Source organism: Enhydra lutris, unplaced genomic scaffold, assembly GCF_002288905.1.
Source record: "Enhydra lutris kenyoni isolate GAN:26980312 unplaced genomic scaffold, ASM228890v2 scaffoldscaffold2, whole genome shotgun sequence".
Lineage (NCBI taxonomy): Eukaryota > Metazoa > Chordata > Mammalia > Carnivora > Mustelidae > Enhydra > Enhydra lutris.
In genome coordinates this window covers 5,349,524-5,372,339 of record NW_019154086.1, presented here as the reverse complement: position 1 = coordinate 5,372,339, position 22,816 = coordinate 5,349,524, and the positions used below count along the sequence as shown (strand labels likewise).

Sequence of the window (22,816 nt, the reverse complement as noted above, 5' to 3'; positions counted from 1 at the left end):
CTCCTCACCTTGGTGCACACCTCATCCCCTCCATGTTCCAAGACTTTGAAGCATCTCCACAACCACTCCCCTTCCGCCTGCCCCCAGCAGCATTGACTTTGGCAGATTTCTGGGGTACCAGTGATGTCCTAACCTGTTTGTTTTTCCAAAGCTGATGTTTGCAGGGGTTTACTTGGAACCAGAACAGAAATCATCCCACGTCCTTATGCAACTCCTCCAGCAGGCTCCGACAGATAAATAAAGCCCTCAGTGCTCCCCCGGCCTACTTTTTGGAGCAGAGCACCTAGGTTGGTTCCCGGAGCTTCGAGTCATCTGGCCAGCTGTTAGGGCCTCTCCAGAGCAGCCATGAGGACCCTCACCCTGCTCCTTTGCCTTGCTCAGCTCTGGGGCTGCCACTCTGTCCCCGCTGGGACAGCTCTGGCTTACAGAGAACCCGACTGTGATGACCCAGAAACAGAGCAAGCAGCCCTGGCAGCTGTGGACTATATCAACAACCGCGTGGTTCGAGGCTATAAGCACACCTTGAACCAGATTGACAAAGTCAGAGTGTGGCAACGGGTAAGTGACCATGTGTGGAGCTCTGCTGGGTACCTCCAAGGTCCCATCTCCCAGCACAAGGAGCCCGCAGAGGGGCAAACTCTCTGGTTTCTTCCCAGGAGTGAAGAAGGGAGCAAGGGGCTGGGGGAACAGAGAGGAGGCCTTCTGGGCTACAGTCATGGGTCTCAGGACGGTGCTAGACAGGGGTGAGGAGATGTGTGAGACAAGAAAAGGCTTCGAATGATATTTTGAACATCACAGGTAGAAAGCATGTCTTGACAGAAAAACCGTATGCACAAGATACAGGGTTCTAGCTGACAGGAACTCACTTCTCTTTCTTTGCTTCTGTTTCTCTGGATGAAGACTGAGAGGGAATGGAACTAACATTTGACAATCAACTGCTCCGTGCCAGGACCCTCCACACACACCATCTCCTGGACCCCTCCCATTCCCCAGTCCTGTATTGTATGCACCGTCCTTGTCTGACATGAGAGGAAACTGAGCCTCTGACATACTAGGGCATTTTGTTGTTGTTCTAGATCTATAATTTGGAGACATTGGGTTGGGATTTGATTCTAGATCCATGTTTCTTCCTCTACACAAGTTACCTCCCAAAGAAAGAGACCTTCATCCCAGAAAGAAATGTCAGCAGGAATGGGGTTTACCTCTTCACACACTACACAAGTAACCACTGCAATCTGAAGCCAATGATGATAAAGATTGAGCTGGAAAATATGCCTTGGAGGTCAGTTGAGAGATCTGGAGCAGTGAAGAAAAGGTGGATGTCTTCTGCCTGTTTTGAGATTCAATTTTATATCCCATGAGGGGTAACTCTTTCAGCAAACATTGGTTACAAGCCTTCCATGGGTAAGAACTGTGGCAGGTGCCATGAGAAATATTAAGCGGAACCATATGAAATTACTATTTTTGTGTATTCAAAGCAGTCAAATATTGCCATTTTAATGGTTCAACCTAATACAAAAGAGAGAAAGACATAGCACCCACAAGAAATTTACAATCCAGAGGGGAGAATCAGGTAAACATCGGGATGTCTAGACTAACACCTGATCTCACAATGGGACAAAATATTTGAAATCAGGATGGATTTTAGAAGTGCTGTAACCATACTGTTGGGCAGGGGGGTTTGGAGGAAACACCTATTAATTCAGTGGGGGAGGGGCACACAACATGCATATTCGAGGGAGAGTCATGAACGGACATTACAATTTTCACTCATGACAGAGCTTGAAAGGTACATTTCTTGAGAATCCCAGGAGTACCTGGCTCCTAGTCACTGCAGCTGTGTGTGTTTTCAGGGTTTAACTTGGGCACTTATGTGCAGACATCATAAAACACAGCTTCCTCCCGGAGAGGAGGTTCAGGTACTAGTGACACAGGCAGAACCTAAATGAAGGGCAAGCAGAGCTGAACTAAAAGGGAAAGGAAAAAAAACAAAAAAAGCATACTTGTACCTTCTGCATTTTCCAGGCTTTGGAGAAAGGATACAGAAACAGATGAACCGGCAAAAACACCTCCAAGGATTTACCAAACTCCCCTATCTCTGCCTTCCTGCTACTCCTTACCAACTAGTGACTTCAGTTTCAGCTCCGTCTCCGAGGGAGGCTCGCTCTGCCCACTCCTCCCCAGCAGGGGGCAGTAGAGAGCAGCAACTTTGCATCCAGGCATCTACAAGCCCAAAGACAAAAAGCCAAGGACAACTTTTCCCATAGGAAGGAAAAGAGAATGGGGAAGGAGGGAAAGTAGATGATGAGAAGGAAGACAGAAAAAGTAGAGGAAGGAGGAAGAAGAAGAGATACTAAGATATTATCCTATGGCACCCTACTTTGCCACTTGAATGAAAAAAAAAAAAAATCCAAAGCTGATTTTTGCAAAGCATTACTTGAAGGGTGAAATCTTAAAAATTAAGTGAGTATCAACACTCATTTTTAGCTTCCAAATAGAGCTCAGAGTGATGACCTGCCCAAGACCATGGCCCTTTCTTCCTTGCAAACAACCATCAAAAAGCTTGCCCAGCAAACAGGAAAAGACGAGAAAAGCCCTGGCTATCGCCCTGTCCATGGGCCAGGGCAGAGCTGGGGAGGTGCCCACTAACAGGAATGACTTTCCCTTCACCTTTCCAACAGGGCTAACTTCAAGCCCAAGGGCTCACACTTTGGCCCACTCTGCGGATCCGAGGAATAGGCTGCTCACTGCTTCATTCTGTGTCTCCACAGAGGCCAATGGGAGAGGTGTTTGAGCTTGAAATAGACACGCTGGAAACCACCTGCCACGTCCTGGACCCCACCCCCCTGGCCAACTGCACCGTGAGGCAGCCGATGCAGCACGTGAGTGCCCCTCCTCGGATGACCACAGGTGGTGCCGCCGGTTCCCTGCTGGTTCAGCAAAACGCAGGCCCATTTCACCCAGCTTGCCGGTCTCCCTTCATGGCTAGCTGGTGCGCAGTGGCTAAAATTGCCATTGGATGCTGCCTTTCCTGGGGCGGATTTTTACAACAGTTCAACTTTCTTATAGCCCTTTCTGAAACCAGAGAGCATCACGTTTCAATATCACTCGGGTGAAGGTGATTTCATGAGGCTCATCTCTGACAATATGCGTGAGGGACCACCCCACCCCCCACCCCCGGACTCCCCGTGATAAATGAAAGGCCAGTCCCCCCTGCCCCACCCCCACCCCACCCCCAGCCCTCACTGTGGGTTTATTTCACCAGGCCGTGGAAGGGGACTGTGATTTACGGGTGCTGAAACAGGATGGCCAGTTTTCCGTGTTGTTTGCAAAATGCGATTCCAGTCCAGGTAGAGATGATTATTATGATTCTTACTTTTCCCTTGCGGAGAGAGTGAGGAAGGGACCTGAATTGTTTTTCAGTGTAAACGGTTTTAGCCGCTTTGTTGGTGAGGAAAAGAAGGAGCCCAATTTCCTGGGACGCGCAACTGTAAAACGGTTTTTTTAAGGAGCTGTCCTCCTCGGAGGTGAAATTCCCCTTGATGAGAGGGGGTCCTTTAGAAATGTCGGCAGGACCGGAGCAGAGAAAGCAGCTGAAGCCACCTGGGGCATGTCCTAGGCCTTTCAAAATAAGCAGGACCAGGGTGAAGGCCGCGGAGAATTACAGCCCACCCTCGTTTCTTCCCGGCTCTCAGACTCCGCCGAGGACGTGCTCAGGCTGTGCCCAGACTGCCCCCTGCTGGCCCCGCTTAACGACACCAAGGTAGTGCACGCCGTGGACGTCGCGCTGACCGCCTTCAACGCTCAGAGTAATGGCTCCTATTTTCAGCTTGTGGAAATCTCCCGGGCTCAATTTGTGGTAAGACTGAGACCCCTGGACAGACCTTTGGGCAGTTTGGTGGCACTGCAGGAATGTAGGTGGTAGGACAGCTGTGGGGGACAGAGCAGGTGCAGGGGCAGCGACAGGAAGGCAGGGCGGGTGGTGGGAGAAAAAGGAAAGATAGGGTCCTTAGGGGTATGAGCGGTATGAGGACACCGAGTGTCCCAAAGATCCAGAGAGAGCCCTCAGCACCTCACCCATGCGGAGTCACCCTAACATAAAACAGCCAGCCGCTGCCTGTCCCAGGGTCCTCAACTCTAGGTACCACGGGGGCTTGCTGTGCCGCACGTGGGAGTTCCAGCATTATCCAGAAGCACGCGCTGTGAACTCACGGGTTTGCACGAGGTTGTCCCGCATCACCACTGACTGTGAGCACTTTCAAAATTGGTAATTATGAAGGTGTGAGCCTGCTTACACAGATGGGCGTGTGGTTGCAGGATCCGAAAGTGCCTTTTGAACCACTGGGCAAAAAATCCAGTTGTAGAGTGGATTACTTAGCACATTGATTGCAACAGAATTCTGGTATTTAAGAGAACGGGTCTCCTGGATACTAGCCACGGCATGCTTGGAAATGCATGCCAGATTGTAAGTGAGGATTCTGATGAACCAGAATGCGTGATTCTCAGAAACCCCCACCCCAGACGACGCCAAATAACAGATATTTTATTGTTGTAAGCATTCGGATACTATAAGAAAGGAAAGCACAAGCTTCTTCTCTACTTTTCTTTAGATTTTTTGTTTGATCCCGCTGTCTGTGATAGGATAGGTGGGAGAGGTATTAATCTCTTCACTTGCCCACCGCCATCTTGGAGTAACCTGAACCTTAGGACTCAAACTGCAGCCCCAAGAGGGAAGGCCATGAATCACTAGATTGTACACCTGAAATTAATATTACACTGTATGTTAAATAGAAGAAATTTTTAAAAAAATTTTTTTAAAAGTGGAAAGTTCAGGGGAGGGAGGGCCCTGGGTTCCCACTCAGGTCAGTTAAGGTGGGCACTCTCGAAACTCATCTCTGTCCTGAATGATGGGCAGTGATACCTTTACCTCCTTCCCTTCTGTATACAAGCACTTCAGAACACAGAGCCCCAATGACTGACCTGTGGCGGCCACTGGCACCATGTTTCCTGGCCCCTTGGTGTGTTCTAAGAGAATGGGGCTCCCCAGAGTGAGCAACCCCAGTGCCTTTGCTCCTCCCCTCCAGCCTCTCCTTCCCTGCCTTTCCAGATGAAGTCATGTTGCATCATGAGCATTTTCCTTTATCCTCCTCAGCCTCTTCCACAGTCTACGTATGTGGAGTTTGCTGTGGCTGCCACGGACTGTGCTGCTAAAGACGTCATGGATCCAGCAAAGTGTAACCTGCTGGCAGAGAAGGTGAGTAGGCCAGGCCGTGGGGACGGCAAAACTGGCCATAGAACAGAGCGCCCTTACGGCAAGTTAGTATTCTGGGGCTTCAGAGGAGAGAGAACAGTGAAAAATACCACTCCCCGTGGGGCTGGGTTATGCCAGACCTTCCTCTGTGGTGTCACCTCCACACTTAAGAGCTGTCACCAAGTCATCTCCCCACTGGAGGCCCTTGGAGTTCGGAGAAAGACAGAGGCTATTTCCTAATTAGTCCAAGTCATACATGGTTGCCAGGAGTGTGTTGTAGATTTTCTAGACACACTTCTAAGATGAAATCTTTGAAATCCTTGATACCTTAATGTCTACTTCTAGGAATCTAGTCTAAAGAGATAATCAGAGATGTTTGACAGAAATATATCTAATGAGATGATTTATCATGAAATCAAAATGACCCAAAAGAGAGGCCATTGAACTAAAATATGTACATCAATAAACAGAAAATCATACAGACCCTAAAAATTATGTTTTGAAAGAATAATGAGTGATATAAGAAAATGTTATAATATTATAGTGAGTGAAAAACACAGGGTATGAAATGGTATAGTCACAATGATCCCAATTTTTAAAATAATTTGTAATATGTTTAAAAATAAAAAAAATACATGTTAACAAGTTTTCCTGGATCACCACAATTTCTGGGATGAATGACAATCTTTTTTAATTAATTAATTTATTTTTTCAATCTGTCTCTTTTTTTAAAAAGATTTATTTATTTATTTTTAGAGAGAGGGAGAGAGCATGAACAGGAAGGGCAGGGGGAAGGAAAGAGAGAGAATCTCAAGCAGACTCTGCACTCAGCTTGGAGCCCAATGAGGGGCTCGATCCCATGACTCTGAGATCACAACCTGAGCCAAAACCAGGAGTCGGCCACTTACCCAACTGCGCTACCCAACACCCCTTATAGGTGATCTCTTACAGTCTCAAAGCATACCTGTAATTTCTGCCTTCTATTGAGAATTACATATTGTATATCTTCTATAAGCAGAAACTAGAAACTGTAGGAGAAAATTTTTTTAAGGAAATAAGAATTGAAGTTTTTCCCCTTGGACGTGGAGTATCAGTGAAACTGGGGGAGAAAATCCACTCTTTCAACCAGTTCAGATAACTCTTCTCTTTCTGTGGGCAGCAATATGGGTTCTGTAAGGCGACACTCACGGAGAAGGTTGGTGGGGAAGATGTGGCTGTGACCTGCACCATGTTCCAAACCCAGGTAAGAGCATGGTGGTTATACTTGCCCTCATCCTCAGAACACAGTAATCCTTGAACATGGACGCGGTGTTCGTAAGGACAGGGCATTTGTGCCCTGTCCTCCTGAGACCCATAGCCTAAATAGCTCTGGGCATATGGGATCATCAACAAATGAAAGGTTACTTCTGCCATGCCTTCCCCTCCCACGAACTAGTGGCTGCTGGACAGAGCCAATGCTCGTGTGAGGCCGACAAGTCCATCTTTCTATGCGCAAGGGTGGGGGGTGGGATTCTGAGTTGCATAGGTGGCCAGATCTGCCCAGCAGTCCCCCTGTGGCTATAGTAGAAGCTGTAAGGCAGGGTGCTTTTTCTTGTGGGATATATGTATAAGTCCACTGATCCCAAGACAGTTGGTGAGAAAGGGGCTACCACAGGGCAGTCCTGCTTCTGATGACAATCCTTTGCACCCAGGTAGTTCTTTTTTGCCAGATTTCTTGCTAGTAGAAATTATTACTGGAAGAGAATTTGGTGGGATTCCACCCAGAAGCATGAGTGACCTTGCTGGTGAGGAGAAAGGTAGCTAACCTGGACATGATCCTCTCTCCAGCCTTTGCCCCCACAGCCCCAACCAGGCGATGCAGTGGCAGACCCAGCCGTGCCTGCGCCTTCCCCGGCCAACCTGCCAGCAGACCCCCTGCTGGTGGGACCCGTGGTGGTGGCACTTCCTGAGGCACCCCTGCCAGGGCACCGGGCACACTACGACCTGCGGCATGCCTTCGCCGGTGTGGCCTCCGTGGAGTCCGCCTCAGGAGAAGCATTCCATGTGGAGAAAGCGCCCAAGGTGGTGCAGCCCAGCATTGCTGCTGCTGCTGGTCCGTTGGTCCGTCCTTGCCCGGGGAGAATCAGACACTTCAAGGTCTAGATGTAGGTCAGAGATGAAAGGGTTTGGCCCAGGAACAAAGAGCTGCCATTTTATCCAAGTCTGGGTATGGGGAGGGGGTTGTTTGCTATCAAAGCAGGTGCTACACCGGTCCAGATTGATATCAAGTCTTCAGTCCCAACTTTTTGTTCTTCGGGGATAGAAGCAGAGAGGCAATGTTAGGTCTCCCTGAAGGTACAAGGTTGGCAACTTGATGGTCATTGTTTTGATGCTAAGTCACCACCATTGTGCTCTCTGCCTTCTTTGACCCCACAAAAACACCTGGAATGGGACTTTGAAAGGTGCTCTTGCCAACATCATATATTCTGGTTAATAAAAGTGACTGAAGGACCTTCCTTAATAAAGAAGGTTCTAAGCTGAAATGTGGTTATGATTGTTGCTTCTTCCCTCCAAGCTCACATGTGATCTACCTTCAAAATAACCATATCACAAATATTCCTAAGCAAAATCTAAGTGAAAATAGAAATAAAATGGAACAAAAATCAGCTTGTATTGTTATGCACAGGAAAAAATGAGACCAGGATCTTCTCACAAGCCATGGAATGAGCTCATTTCTTTATGAGAAAATCATTCTTTTCATTTCATGAGAGTCAGAAAATACTGCTAAAGGAGGACACAGTGCCTGAACTTTGTATAAACCAACCATTGGTTTTCCCCAATATCCAGGTAAAGGGGCGTGGGGCTTGGTAATTAACACAGGAGCCTCACTTTAATGATATCTATTCATTACTTCTGTTTAAAATAACTGTTGATTGTACTGTATACATTTCCTCTCATGATAGAGGATTGGTCTTTCCACCCAATCCATTTTAACACCTCAAAGCTCTGGTTTTCTACTATGAATAGAGGAGGGATACTCGGATAGTTAAATCCAGTGGACATTTGTATGTACTATCCAAGTGCTCAGATAGCATGAAGGAATAAACAGTTCCTAGGATAGAATGATGTCCAGACAATTTCATTCCCTTGCCTCCTAGCATTAAGTTGTTCTGAGTAATCTAAAGGATAGGCCCTTTCAGACAGAATTTTGAAGAGGTGGGACTAACAACCAGTTGAGTGGGTTTGCTTGAACCAAGGAGACCAGATCAAGTGTTGATACTTTATTACTGTCACCTAGAGATTTTGCCAATATTCCAGTAACCAGAAGGAATGGCCAGGAAGGTAGGAAAACCACTAGGCATCTCAGAAGCCAGGGAAGACGAGGAAGGCATGGTCGGGTGGCCTAAATGCTGCAGAAGGAGCAAAGAGAAAGAGGAAAAATCCACAGGTTAGTTGACTGGTTTGGAGGTCATGGCAGATGCAGTTTCGCTGGGAGCATGAGTATAAAAGCTACTTGCAGGGGGTTAACTGGTGGTGGGTAATGAGGAAATGGAGGGGCTCATGTGTTCTCCTCTTTCAAGCAGTTTGATGTTGAGGAGTGGGAGAGATAGGATGTAATCCAAAAGGAAAACTGGGTCCAGGGAAGATTTCCTTTTCCAGAAAGAGGATTTTTAAGCATATTTAGGGCAAAAGATGGGAAGAGACGGAATAAGAAAGAGATGATGGGGCAGGATGCTGAGAGAGATCATTTAGTTGAGAGCTGGGAACGGGAGGGTTTGAGCACCTCTTGTCCTTCCTTAAGGAAGCTCGAAAGAGGATCCTGAAAAGGCAACTTTCACCTAGTACTGAAAGAGACCCTTTCCACCTTTGCTACATACATACAGGTGTTTCCATGAACACACGGAGTATCAGTCTGAGTGTTTTCGAGGGCGGGCGGTTAGATACCCAACCCAACATAAGTAAAAAGGGAATGTTACTGCTTTGTGTACTGGGAAGTCAAATGGATGAGTCCTACCTAAAGCACAGCTGGATCCAGGAGTTCAAAAGATATCGTCTCACACCCATCTCCATCTCTCAGCAAGGCCTGCCTTCAGTCTTAGCCAGGATGGCCACTGGCAACCTCATACCTATATCAGCATAGTGCCTAAGCCTGAAGAAGGAGAGAAGGGCCAATCCAGAAGAGCGAAAGGAGGAGCTATTCCAGGGGACCAGCAGGCACAAAGCCTGGAGACATGAGGTAGGTTGATGTGGCCAAGGATGAGAAAGGAAGCTGGGCCAAAGCAGGTAAGAGGAGAAGAAGGAGGGTTCTAGAAGATGAGGTTGAAGCAGTACATGGGGCCAGGTCATGAACAGCTTTGCAGTCCCCAGAAATAATTGGGGTGTTATTCTCAGTGAAATGGGAAACCACTAAAGGTTGTAAGCAGGTTGGTGACATAAGCTGATTTATGTTAAAAGATCAGCTTCTGTGGATCTCAACCTAGGAATGAGTGAGGTGGGGCTGAGCAGTATCACCTTTCCCCCAGAGGGACATTGGAAAGTCAGCAGAGGTGCTAACTTGGGGGACTACTGGACAGAGGCCAAGGATGCCACAAACTCTGAAATGGACAGGTCAGCCTCATAAGGAAACTCCAACAATTAATAATGATTAGCTAATGCCACAAATAGCATTCATCTGTTGTTTGTTGTAGGGAAAATGGGTGAAAGCTGGGATAGGAAGAAGAAAGAGCTTTCTAGGGGAGAGAGAAGGGTAAGGTGGTGGGCAGGAGACATGGTGAAGCCAGGATATAATTTTCAGGTGGAAATCCTAGGAGCTCCTGATGGGTTCGACGTGGAGGTGAAAAAGAAGGAAGTGAAAGTTAACTCCTGGATTTATGGTTTTGCAGATTGGGTAGATAGTGGTGCCATTCACGGAGGCAGAGGGCCTTGGTTCATTTCATTTGAGTTACCTCACCCTCCCTCCTCTCTGTCTTCAAATTGTGCATTTGATTTTTCTTTTCTTTTCTTTAAAGATTGATTTATTTATTTTAGAGAGAGAGAGATGGGCACGAGCGGGGGAGGGGTAGAAAGAGAGGAGAGAGAGAATCTCAAGCAGACTCCTCACTGAGCGTGGAACCTGACGTGGGACTCCATCCCAGGACACTGAGGCCATGACCTGAGGTGAAATCAAGAGTTGGCTGCTTAACTGACTGAGCCCCCCTAGGCACCCATGCAGTTGATTTTTCCGTCAGCCTTACCCATGCCTTGATCTCATGCCTCTCAAGTAAACAGTGAATCTGACAGACCTGAGTGACCTGGGCCAAGCTGCTTCACCTCTCACTTCTCGCTGCCCTCATTCTACAACCAGGCGCAGGGAGCAGTCTGGCAGGGCGACTGCAAGGATTCGATGAGATGCTAGAAATATAGGCTTGGAAACTTCTGGACACAGGTTCTGTAGGTTCTAGGTTCTCAGTAAGTGTCCTCCCTCTCTGCTTCCTGTCCTCCGACTTTGGTGGCTTCAGAGGATTGTATTCCTGACCTTCTCTTGAATGTGTACTTTCTCCTTAGCAGGTCTCATGATTTAAACTCTCAGTCTTGCACGAATAACATCCAACTTTACACCTCCAGTTTGGGCCCCTTTTTTGCATTCCAACATCGCATTTCCAAATGTCTCCAGGATTTCCTCACTTGAATTTATGTAGAACAATCTCCTATGTGATTTATTTTATCTAAGAGAGGCATACCTGAAGCCTCAGCATTGTTCAAAATGTGCATATTCTAGAAAAATGCCTTCACAAGAATAAACATAAATTAGAGAGGATGAGTTGTGGAGCTGTTAGGTCTCCTGCTCTTATAACACATTTTTTTTTTTTGCATTAATGCTGCTCTGTATTTTCTCAGCATATTCTTTTTTTTTTTTTTTTTTTTTTATTTATTTGACAGACAGAGATCACAAGTAGGCAGAGAGACAGGCAGAGAGAGAGGGAAGCAGGCTCCCTGCCGAGCAAAGAGCCCGATGTGGGGCTCGATCCCAGAACTCTGGGATCATGACCTGAGCCGAAGGCAGAGGCTTTAACCCACTGAGCCACCCAGGTGCCCCTTCTCAGCATATTCTTTAAAATTTTGCAGAATGCTTTCTCCTAAATTAATAGCATTGCAAGTGTCTCACTTACTTGCCTTCTTAGTGACTTTTTAATCACATCTAACTCATGTTCCAAGGTTGTTGAATTTCAGGTGTATTTTTTAGTACTTGTACCACCACCACAAATTAACAATGTTTGGTGACTCTTAGGGTGATTCTAGTATTTGCAACTATGATAACATTGAACATTAGAATAATTGAATAGCAGGGTCATAAAAATCAATCATCAGAATTTTGCTGCTCATGCAAAAAAGTGTGGTTCTCACGATATTGACAAAGGATTCTGGGTATTTCTCTTCCACGGGACAATCATGTGACAATGTCATAAGTAAGGCTTACAAAGTACTCACTTAAAAAATACTCAATCTTTGGCTATATTTTTTTAATCTTAAAAAAAATTTTTTTTGAGATAGAGTGTGTACATGTGTGAGCCAGGATGGGAGGGTAGAGAGGTGGCCAGAGGAAGAGGGAGAGACAGAATTTTAAGCAGGCTCCATGACAGCGCAGAGCCTGATGTGATGCTTGATTTCATGACCCTGAGATCATCACCTGAGCTAAAATCCAGACAATTAACAGACTGAGCCACACAGGTGTCCCAATCTTTGGCTAATTTTTAACATTTGTAGAATTCAAGTAGCTTCTGATTTTGTGTGTAGGGTGAGACTTTATTGCTATTTTAATATCCAACAATTTAAAATTTGCATCATGCAAAATCATGCCATGTCACTATCATAAGTTATAACTATCTGGTATGTGCAAACCACCTATGTTGTCTGTGCAACCACATATCTGGTATGTGCAAACTGACCCCCATCCTTGCATCTTTCCCATTTTGGTTCCTAATACCCAGTTGCCCAACAATTAACATTTTATTCATCACAAGGTAAATTCTATTCCTTTAGTCTTTAAGATTTAAAGCAAGAATATGTAACCTATATAATGTAGCACTCTTACAGGCGCCTGGGTGGCTCAGTCTTTAAGCGTCTGCCTTCGACTCAGGTCATGATCCTGGGGTCCTGGGATGGAGCCCCACATCGGGCTCCCTGATTGGCGGGAAGCCTGCTTCTCCCTCTTCCACTCCCCCTGCTTGTGTTTCCTCTCTCGTTGTGCCTTTCTCTGTCAAATAAATAAAATTTTTTTTTAAGATTTTATTTATTTATTTGACAGACAGAGATCACAAGTAGGCAGAGAGGCAGGCAGAGAGGGAGGAAGGGAAGCAGGCTCCCTGCCAAGCAGAGAGCCCGATGCGGGGCTCGATCCCAGGACCCTGGGATCATGACCTGAGCTGAAGGCAGAGGCTTTAACCCACTGAGCCACCCAGGTGCCCCTCAAATAAATAAAATTTTTTTAAAAAAATAGCACTCTTAACATTGTTTCCCAGTTAATTGCTTTCATAAAATATTGCTGGTGCTAACATATACTGCTCCTCCTGCCTCCAGCCCTTTTCCTACCCCCCCACCAAGGCCCTCACCACCCCAAGGATCACTAGGAATATGTGAAATACCATGTTGACTTACTAGCATTCTTCTCACTATGTATATATTTATATATGTTTTTATATATATGTATGTTTTTATATGTATATGTGTGTGCATATATATATATATATAGAGAGAGAGAGAGAAAGAGAGAGAGAGAGAGAAAACACAAGATGTCCATTCAGTATGTGGTCACTCTAACCCTCCTCTCTTTGGTCTTCTAGAGCTTCTAGAGCTGAGACTGTTCACAGTGTTTATTACAGCATTATTTAAAAGACCAAAAATTGTAAACATCATAAATTTCTGTAATGATGACTGACTAAATTTTGTTACATCTATTCCATTGAGACCACTACACAGAAATTTAAAATCATGTTACAAAAACATAACAATTCATATAGGAAAATATTCATATATTTCAAAATCACAAGGCAGGTTTTAGAATTATGATCCTAATTTTGTATATAGGCATACTCATATTGACACACACTCAGGCATGAAAACTGCAAGATAACAGAGAGAAAAAACACTAAAATATTAATAGTGATTATATCAAAGTTACGGAATAATGAGTTGTTTTTCTTTATTCTTTTCTGTGTTTTCTAAACTTTCTATAATGCTTGTGTACAATTTTATAAAAAGATTTTTATTTTTCTGCTTAGAATGGGGGTTAACAAACTTCTTCTATCAAGGGCCAGGTAGTAATATTTTAGGTTTCGTGGGCCATATGGTGTCTGTCTGTCTCAGCTACTTGACTCTTCTGTTGTAGAAATAGCCATCGAGGGGCGCCTGGGTTGCTCAGTGGATTAAAGCCTCTGCCTTCGGCTCGGGTCATGATCCCAGGGTCTTGGGATCGAGCCCCGCATCGGGCTCTCTGCTTGGCAGGGAGCCTGCTTCCTCCTCTCTCTCTCTCTGCCTGCCTCTCTGCCTACTTGTGATCTCTATCTGTCAAATAAAATAAATAAAATCTTAAAAAAAAAAAAGAAAAAAAAAGAAATAGCCATCGACAATACAGAAACATAGGGGCATGGCTACTCCCAATAAAACTTTATTTACACAGTTAACAGTGAGCTGCATCTGGCCGTCAGGTCGCAGTGTCCTAGAAAAGTAGAAATAGAGAGAAATGGAACTGGGAGGAAAATAGTGTTCCTAGAGCAGGGTGATTCCATGCGAAGTTGGGTGCTAGTCTCTAGAGTCAGAGTGGTCAAGTAGGAAAAAGCTAGACTGTTGCCAGGGGGATGATGAATTTATCTGAACAATAGCAGGATGAGGGTGGAAGGCAGCAGGATAAGCCAGGAGCTAAAGGCTTTACAGCAGAGAGGAAGTGACCAGAAGGTCAGAAGATGCCAGTGACCCGAAGCAGGAGGCTCATGCGGCCATGTGACGTGACTCTCAAAGAAACAGGGTTTACGCAAGCATAGAGGCTTAACCATCCTGGAAATAGCACTGGAAATGGGGAGGGTGCCAATGTTACCAGATGTCAGCCTCTATGCCACAGTGTTTATGGAGCAACTGTGCCTTCAGTTGAGCCCAGGAAGTGACGAGGTTAATGACATAGGTAGCTTTATTTACTAAGGAAAGGGAATTTCAGAACGCACAGTGGAAAGAAAGCTCTAGGCAGAAGAGGGGGGCCTGATGGCTTACCCGTTTGCAGGGGAGGACCCAGAGAGCACAAAGAAGATGACATTGCCCAGAGAGGACAGACAGCAAAAGGAGGCATGTGGGCCTCTCGAGGATTCGTGTTGGGAATGAGTAGGCAGTAATTTGGTGTTGCAGGAGCAGGCCATGAGATGAGTTCGTTTCCAGGCCTTGAATACAGGAAACAGCAGCAACTTCCGGAGGAGGTGAGGCCTTTCCCTCACTGGGTTACCTCTATGCCCTCCTCCCCTAGTCTCACCTTACCCAAAGTCCATTCATGACTCTTTGGCCTTTGGTCCCCACTGAGGCAAGCCCCAATGTAACTGGACTGGGCAATGATGTGCTCGTCATCTCTATCACTTCCTCCATTGTATCCCTCTTTATTTACTTCACCGCCTCTTTGGGCATTGCCTAGAGGAAGAACTCAATGAGTAAGTAAAAAAAGATCGACCTCCTAATGGATCTTGCCAGCTCCAGCCCGCCTCCTTCAGTGGTCTGATACTGGGCTTCCAGAAGCTCATGCACAAGGCTCTGGCACTACCCTGCAAAGGGAGGATTTGTATGATTGCAGGTTTCCAAAGTAAGGGGTGCAAACCCCCGGGAATGCACAAGATAAATCACTGGCTTGTGGGGGGTTTGTTTGTTTGTTTGTTTTTACTACTTTACTATATCTATTGGCTGTGTACATTAGGTCATATGAGAGTGACTTTTCCTTTTCAACAGTCTTTATTATTTGGAGCAGTTTTAGGGTCACAGCAAAATTGAGTAGAAAGTGCAGAGAATGCCCACATGCCCCTGTCCCCACACGGCCACAGCCTTCTCCACTCTCAACATCCCTGACTAGTGTTACATTTGTTGTCATCTATGAACCTATGTCAACATGTTATTTTCACAAGTCCCCAGTTCATATTAGGGTTGACTCTTGATGTCGCACATTCCATAGGCTTGGACGTGAGCATAATGGCCTGTGTCTACCATTATGGTACCACACATACATTTCACTGCCCTGAAAGTCCTCTCTCCCCTCCATCGTCCGGCAACCACTGATCTTTTTACTGTCTCTGCAGTTTCACACTTTCTGGAATGTCGTATAGTTGGAAAAATGGGTAGCCTTTTCATATTGGCTTTTTTAACTTAACAAGATGCATGTACAGTTCCTCCATGTGTTTTCATGGTTTGATGGCCCATTTCCTTTTAGCACTGAGTAATATTCCATTGCCTGGATGGACCAGAGTTAATCTGTGGAAGGACATGTTGGTTGCTTCCAAGTGTTAGAAATTAAGAATAAAGCTGCTGTAAACACCCATGTGCAGGTCTTTGTGTGGACGTGGTTTTTGTTTCATCTGGGTCAGTACCAAGGAACATGGCTGCTGGATTGTTTGTATGGTGAGAGTAGATTAGTGTTGTAAGAAACCACCAAACTGTCTTCCAAAGTGGCTGTACCACTTTGCATTCCCACCAGCAATGATGAGCATTCCTGTTGCTGCATACCCTCACCGGTATTTGGTGTGGTCAGTATTTTGGATTCTGGCATTCTAGAAGGTGTGTTGTGGTATCTCATGGTTGTGTTAGTTTGCATTCCCGGTTGACATCTGATGTGAAGCATCTTTTTATATGCTTATTTGCCATCTGTGTATCTTCTTTGTTGAGATTCATTTCTTTTGCCCTTTTTTATTCTTATTCATTTTTTTGATGATTTATTTATTTGAGAGAGAGAGAGAGAGGGTGCACATGTATACATGAGCAGGATGGGGAGGGGCAGGAGGAGAGGGAGAGAAGCAGACTCCCTGCTGAGCATGGGGCCGGATGCTGGGTGCTGCGATGCGAGGCTATATCTCACAGCCGAAATCAAGAGTCTGATCCTTGATGGACCAAGCCACCCAAGTACCCCTGCCATTGTTAAATCAGGTTGTTTATTTTACTGTTGAGTTTTAAGAGTTCTTTGAATGTTTTGGATAAAGACCTTTACTAGATTTATCTTTTGTAAATTATTTTCTCCCAGTCTGAGACTTGCTTTCTCATTCTCTTAAAGGAATCTGTTTTTACTTGTTTTAACTTACAAATAAAGAAATTAAGCTTTGCTAATATTTAATATATTAATTTTTGATGTAAACACATATAATAAATAGACATACATATATCAGGGATGCATATTCTAACATTCTATTACTAACAGGGTGCATGATTAAAAAAATTTAGAAACCCCAAATGTGTGGAATGAAGTCTAGATTCCTTACCTGGGCAATGAAGTCCTTACAAAATCGGCTCTTTCACCTTCTGTATCCTATTTCCTGTATATGCTGTGTTGTAACCAAATTCAGCTACTAGATCTCATCTGAACAGACCCTGTAGATGGTAGAGTTCCTCTACCATCTCATGCTGCTCCCTGTCTTCTCCCCAACGCCCCCAAACCATATGTCTGAGTGCTATTCCAAGACCCATCTCCAATACCCTCTTCTTCAAAAAGCCTTCCCTAAACCCCAGCTGAAAAACCACATCCCTTTCTGGACCCATCTTATGGCACAGAGCACTTTCTAGTCTATTTTGTGGCTATTTGTTTGCATGTCTCAGATTGCCTGGTGCATTTTAATTCACCCTCTTGTTCTTCAGCCTGCCTAGAACACTGCCTTGTCCTGAGAAAGGCTCAAATAAAATCTTTGTTGAGACGACACATGGTAAATGACACCACTTCCCTCCCACATCTTGACCCTCAACAGATTAAGATTCCTAGTTTCCAAATAAAATAATGTTCCCCAGTGAAAAATCCCTCCACTTCCCTCCAGTACATCTCCATGTCACCCGTTCTTACCTCTTGCTCAAAACAGATGCCTTTCCCAGCTCTCAAGCTACTCTCCCAACCCACAACCACAACCTCCCGCACCCCATCCCTGATTACTGTGTCCTTCCTGGTGTCTTTTCTCTCCTAAATCAGACTCACCCTTCCCTTGACCACAAATCCTTTCAGATAATCCCCATTCTAAAAACCCACTCCCCTCTCTCAAGCCACTCCCCATCCCTCCCTTTCCCTTTCCCACCAAACCTCTTTTTAAAAAAATGCTTACTTTGGTTTTTTTTAAGTGTTACATGTTCACTAAGGAAAATTCGGAACATACTGAAAACTGAAAGACTAAAAATAGGGATCTCCTATATATAGTCTTGTATCTCTGATGCAGGCACTAGTAACATTTTCCTGTATTATATTCATGCTACTCCCCTGCTCCCACCATAGAGATGCCTCATAAATGCCAAATGCCATATAATTACCCTGTAGTTTCAATGGACTATCCCACGTTGTGATTTAACATTATAACATAAATATCTTTCTATGTTATAGGCCTCCCAAATGTCATTTGTGATAACTAGTCAGGATTTCAGCAAATGAATATACCATAGTTTACTTAACTCCTCTCTTGTCGGACATTTAGGTGGTTCCCACGTTTTCATAGTTATAAGTAGCCTGATGATAAATATTATTTATCATATAAATAATATGACTGTGACCCTTTCACCACCCCCCCCTTTCTTTTCTGAATTCAATCTTCCCTCATCCAGGGAGTCTGGCTTTCTCCTCTGCAGCCTCTCAATCGCAGACTTTATTTTTTTAAGCTCACCTTCCGCTGCTTATCCCCTAAATGTTAGTTTTTCAGGAGTTCCACGTCAATTCTTCTTACCTTACCTGCCTTCCCAGAGGGAGCTCACCTGCTCCCATGGTGTACTGATCGTGGTCCAATTCAGCCCCCATAAGCTGTTGGTCCATGTATCCAACACTTATTACACTTAGAGATTTGTCAAGCCTCACACACAGGTTTCCAGCCCTCCCTACCTCCTGCCCCCATCCAAAAATCCCTCCACCCAGTCACCTCACCTGAAACCTCTGGGCTCATTCCTGACCCCTCTCTCCTCCTCACTGCCATATTTGCTAGGTCACTAAGTCTTGACTTCCTACCTTTCTAATATATCTCAGATCCATCCCTTCCTCTCTGTACGTACTGTCACTTCTGCCTCTGCAGCAACATCATCTCCAATAGGTCTTCTTAGTTCATGATCGTATCTGTCAGGGTTCAACCTGAGGAGCGGAACCAGTGGGAGGTATTACAGGGGACAGGCTTATGCAATGATGCCCCCCTCATTGAGGGGACTGAATAAACAGTCCCTGTAAAACTGTATTCATATCTGCTCCTGGAGCCTGAAGTCCATGGGGCAGGAATTCAAGAACAGAAGATCAATTGTGAAGTGGGGGGTGGGAAGCAGGCCAGAGCCCACAAACATGAGCTGGAACCCATTAGGATGGGTAAATACACAAGCCCATTCTTCTGCCTCTGACCTTGGTGACATGGGTATCCTGAAGAAGCTGGGCTTGAGTGATCTTTATGAGAACCAAGTCCTTAAAATGCTTTCACATTAAGAAATGCCTTCATCCAGTAATTCCATTTCTAACCATCTGTACTAAGAAAATAATTAAAGGTGTGAACGAAGACTTACCCACAAGAATGTTAATTGTAGCATGTTCATAACAGCAGAAAATTGGAAACACTCTGCATATCCATCAAAGAGAATTGGTTTGGAAGACTGAATCCACTGTCAATGGACCCACTGTGCAGTAATTAAAAATTAAGTTGTGCAAGCGGGTTTATTTATATATTAAGATGTTCATGATCTATTATTGGACTTTAAAGGCAAGTTATAATATAGTAACTCAGTATCATGTTATCTGTATATAACATGTATGTTATATGTGCGTAGAAGAAAGTCTAGAAAGATATCCATCCACTATTAATATGCAATGGAATATTGCCATCTTTTTCACTTTCTGTCTTTTTGATTTTTCTATAATGCACTTAAATTGCTTTGATCATATCCTTTTAATGAGAAAAAGTTTAAATAACTTGCAGTGAGTTCTCTAAGTCCTTCACCCAACACCATTAATAGGCATAAATACTTTTTAACCAAAAAGGAGGAGGAGGAGGAAAAAGAGGAGGAAAAGATTATTAAGACTTAAAATTGATGGAGCACGTGCATGATCTCATTTGAGTCCTAGAAAATAAACATGTCTCCATTTTTATTGAATAGAGAACTGAGTGTTGAGAAAATACATTGTGCCTGAAATCACACAGTTAGTGACAGATTCCATTCAACAGGCCTACCCAGTTAGGAGTGGTGGGCCTTTCTACTATCTAGCACAGCAGAGGCCCCAGTCGGAAGCACCCAACCCTGAGGCCAGTGCCTGCACTGAGAAGGGTTAAAGCAAATGAGTTCTGAAGCCACTGTCCATAAGCCATCAAAGGCGGGAGACCCTTGCATTAGTAGAAGCTGGATCAAAGCCATGGGGGTGTATATTGGTTTTTCCCCTGTAGTTAATGTATTATTAGTCTATCTCTCTGAGTATTTACCCAACCAGATCCATTCTGAAGGAGAACAACAAACACCACCCACTCACTAAGGAAAGCACTGGCATGGAGTGTTTGGGGTTCAATCCCTGGCTGGATGCATGGTCTTGGGCAGGTCATCGAATTTCTCAGGATTGTGGTAGTTAAAGAACTAACAGTGTGGATTAAATACAATGTTTTTAAACAGAAACACATAAAATGAAAATATATATTATTTTTTTTTAAAGATTTTATTTATTTATTTGACAGAGAGAAATCACAAGTAAGAAGAGAGGCAGGCAGAGAGAGAGGAGGAAGCAGGCTCCCTGCTGAGCAGAAAGCCCGATGTGGGGCTCGAACCCAGGACCTGGGATCATGACCTGAGCCGAAGGCAGCGGCTTAACCCACTGAGCCACCCAGGCGCCCCGAAAATATATATTATTGATCAGTTGATGAAAATGTTGTGACCAGAGGTTTATTGGCCACACACACACACACACACACACATACATACGGCAAGGTATTGTATTTGCTCCTTACAAATAGCTCCTCTCCTCCAGGCTCAGAGTGCTTTATGAGTCATGACTCGGTCTTATTCACATCTCAACCTCCCCGGGTAGGCTATGTAGTACCCGGTACACATAGGTCCTTGGGAGGAGTTTGATGAATGAAGCACAAATGACCATCTTCTAACCCTTCTGCTTGAACCACACTGGAAAATCCTCAGTTTGTCAGACACTTCCCACAGGCCTGAATCCCCATGGGGGCTGTTCCTCTGTTTTCCCAAGGTCATTGGTGTGGGAGGTGTCCAGATAGAGTCACCTGTAGTAGCACCAACTGAATAAAGCAAATGCCCTCACTGGATGGTGTTCTATGCTTGGGCAGAGCAAATCCACGTGATCACGACATTAGGAATGTTCCCAGGGGCTAATGCTGCTACCTGGTCCTACCTGAATATTGGAGCAGGGAAAATGCTCATGCATTTTCTAGATTATTCCAGCCTCAAAGGCAGAGGGGCCAGTTGGATGTTCAAACTTTATTTTATCTATACACTAAGTGCTTTTGTATTTTCTTGGCAAGAATGCTTCCCACCTCTATTTGACCAGAGCGAGGATTGGGTGGCATGGGGCGGAAGGCGGGATGTAAGACCACCTGTTTCAAGAGCCTCTGCAACTAGCTGACTCCCCTTTGGGGTGTGTCCTTGGGTGGGTGGTCCCATTTCATTTCTTTTAAATATTCCACTTGCTTCCCTTGTCCCACCTCATCCCCGTGCCTGGGACAACCATGTTTCTGAGGAGAGAAGAGGTGAGGCATCCAGAAGTAGAAGACTGGGGAGCTTGCGGGCTTTAAAATGAGATGTGCTCCATATGGGTGTTTTCTCAACGTGATTAGTGTGGAACGTGTCAAGATGAAGTCATCTGTAACAATACTGACTGAATAAAACCAATGTCAGCTTTATTGCTTTAATTTTATTCCCCACGCACTGTCATAACACATAATAATTATAATATGAGAAAACCTTTCTTCTTTTGGGTTTACCGACCCTGGGAGAGTAAATACTGCCTATATAGGTAGGTGGATGGATAGATAGGTAGATAGATAGATATGTCAATAGATGTGCAGACAGATAGATATGTAGATATTAGATAGACATGTGGATAGATATGTAGCTAGATAGATATGTAGATAGATGGTAGATATGTAGCTAGATAGATATGTAGATATATAGATAGATATGTACACAGATGGATAGATATGTAGAGAGATAGACAGACAGACACATATGATGGGATGGCATCTTATAAAGAATGGGTCCATCTTATAAAAGAATGAGTCTTTTTCTTTAGAAAATTACAGAAATATGTAGAACTCTGACCCACAGTCTATAAAATCCTGATGGAAGTAGTACGAAAATTCTGTCCTTGACTCCTGCCCTAATCTCAGCCCTGGTGGACTTACCAATCCTTGGGGCTTCCACTATCCCCTCTGAGGGCTTATCTTGTAGCCCTCCCACTTGGTCTGCAAACACTGAGCAGCTTCTGGCTGTAAACATCACCCGGATATCCTGTCACAATATTTAACCCTAACTTATTCCAAAATTCAGCTCCCCATGGCTTTCCTATCTTTCCCCCAAAGCTGTTCTCCCCTCTGGTACATCTTTTCCATGGTACTCCTTCCCCACGCTCTCCTCAGATCACATGTGGCCATCTCTGGCCCTTCTCCAGTCCCCTATCAGCTGCCTGCTGAGGCCCCTCACAGAGGCCACATGTGGGATGAATGAACAAACTAAGGAGATCAGTGACTCGGTCCTGGGTTCAAACTGTTGAGACCTTTCCTCTTTTATGGGTGAAGCAGAGATGAGTGGATGTAATGGTAAAGAGGAAGGCTCAGGGCTGAAGGCTGGGTCAGCACAAGCAGCATCCAGCTTCTCACCCAGGGCTCCAGAGGTGGTGTGGGATCCCTTGCGTGGTGAGTCCCTTTGTAGAAAAATGAATGCGTGCACACATACAGTGTTGCTGGGAGGGGGGATTGGGCACTTTGGGAATCCATGTGTAATGCTGTTGGAAGTGTTGTCTCAACATATAAGCAAGGAATAAGACCATAGCTTCCCATTGGGAGAGCAACTGATTTTCTTGTTATTTGGTGCTTGGTCAGCTAGGGTGGCTGGAAAGAATCTCACAGACTGAGTGGTTTAAACAGCAGGAATTTATTCCTCACAGTTCTGCATGCTAGACATCCAAGATCAGGGTGCCAACCGGCTTGGATTCCGCACCCCGCCCCCTTGGATTCTTGATGAGGGCTCTCTTGGGCTTGTCACCTCATTGTTGCACCCTCCCATACCGGAGAGAGTGAGAGAGCTCTGGGCTCTTAATCCTTTTAAAGGGCACTAATCCCATCTTGAGGGTTCCACCCCATGATGTCATCCAAACCCAATCATCTCCACAGTTCCCGCCTCCAGATACCATCACACGGGATGAGGGTCTCA

The 22,816-nt window shown here is 45.0% G+C and overlaps 1 protein-coding gene across 2 annotated transcripts; it reads left to right on the top strand.

Annotated features, from left to right (window-relative positions):
- The first annotated feature begins 262 nt into the window (after positions 1–262).
- Positions 263–8,140, top strand: LOC111147689 (alpha 2-HS glycoprotein). 2 transcript variants are annotated; one of them, XM_022503926.1, is made up of 7 exons: positions 263–558; positions 2,772–2,882; positions 3,266–3,350; positions 3,696–3,859; positions 5,153–5,254; positions 6,411–6,494; positions 7,094–8,140. In XM_022503926.1, the coding sequence occupies exons 1-7, from the start codon at positions 346–348 to the stop codon at positions 7,391–7,393; spliced, it is 1,059 nt and encodes a 352-aa protein (XP_022359634.1). In that variant the 5' UTR covers positions 263–345; the 3' UTR covers positions 7,394–8,140. The 2 variants fall into 2 exon arrangements, with proteins under 2 accessions (XP_022359634.1, XP_022359625.1); XM_022503917.1 differs by having other exon boundaries at positions 7,079–8,140.
- Positions 8,141–22,816: the final 14,676 nt, after the last annotated feature.

Coding starts and splice junctions, on each gene's coding strand:
- LOC111147689 (XM_022503917.1), top strand. CDS start 346: ATGAGGACCCTCACCCTGCTCCTTTGCCTTGCTCAGCTCTGGGGCTGC. Junction 3,860..5,152: donor TCTCCCGGGCTCAATTTGTG/GTAAGACTGAGA, acceptor TATCCTCCTCAG/CCTCTTCCACAGTCTACGTA. Junction 5,255..6,410: donor GTAACCTGCTGGCAGAGAAG/GTGAGTAGGCCA, acceptor TTCTGTGGGCAG/CAATATGGGTTCTGTAAGGC.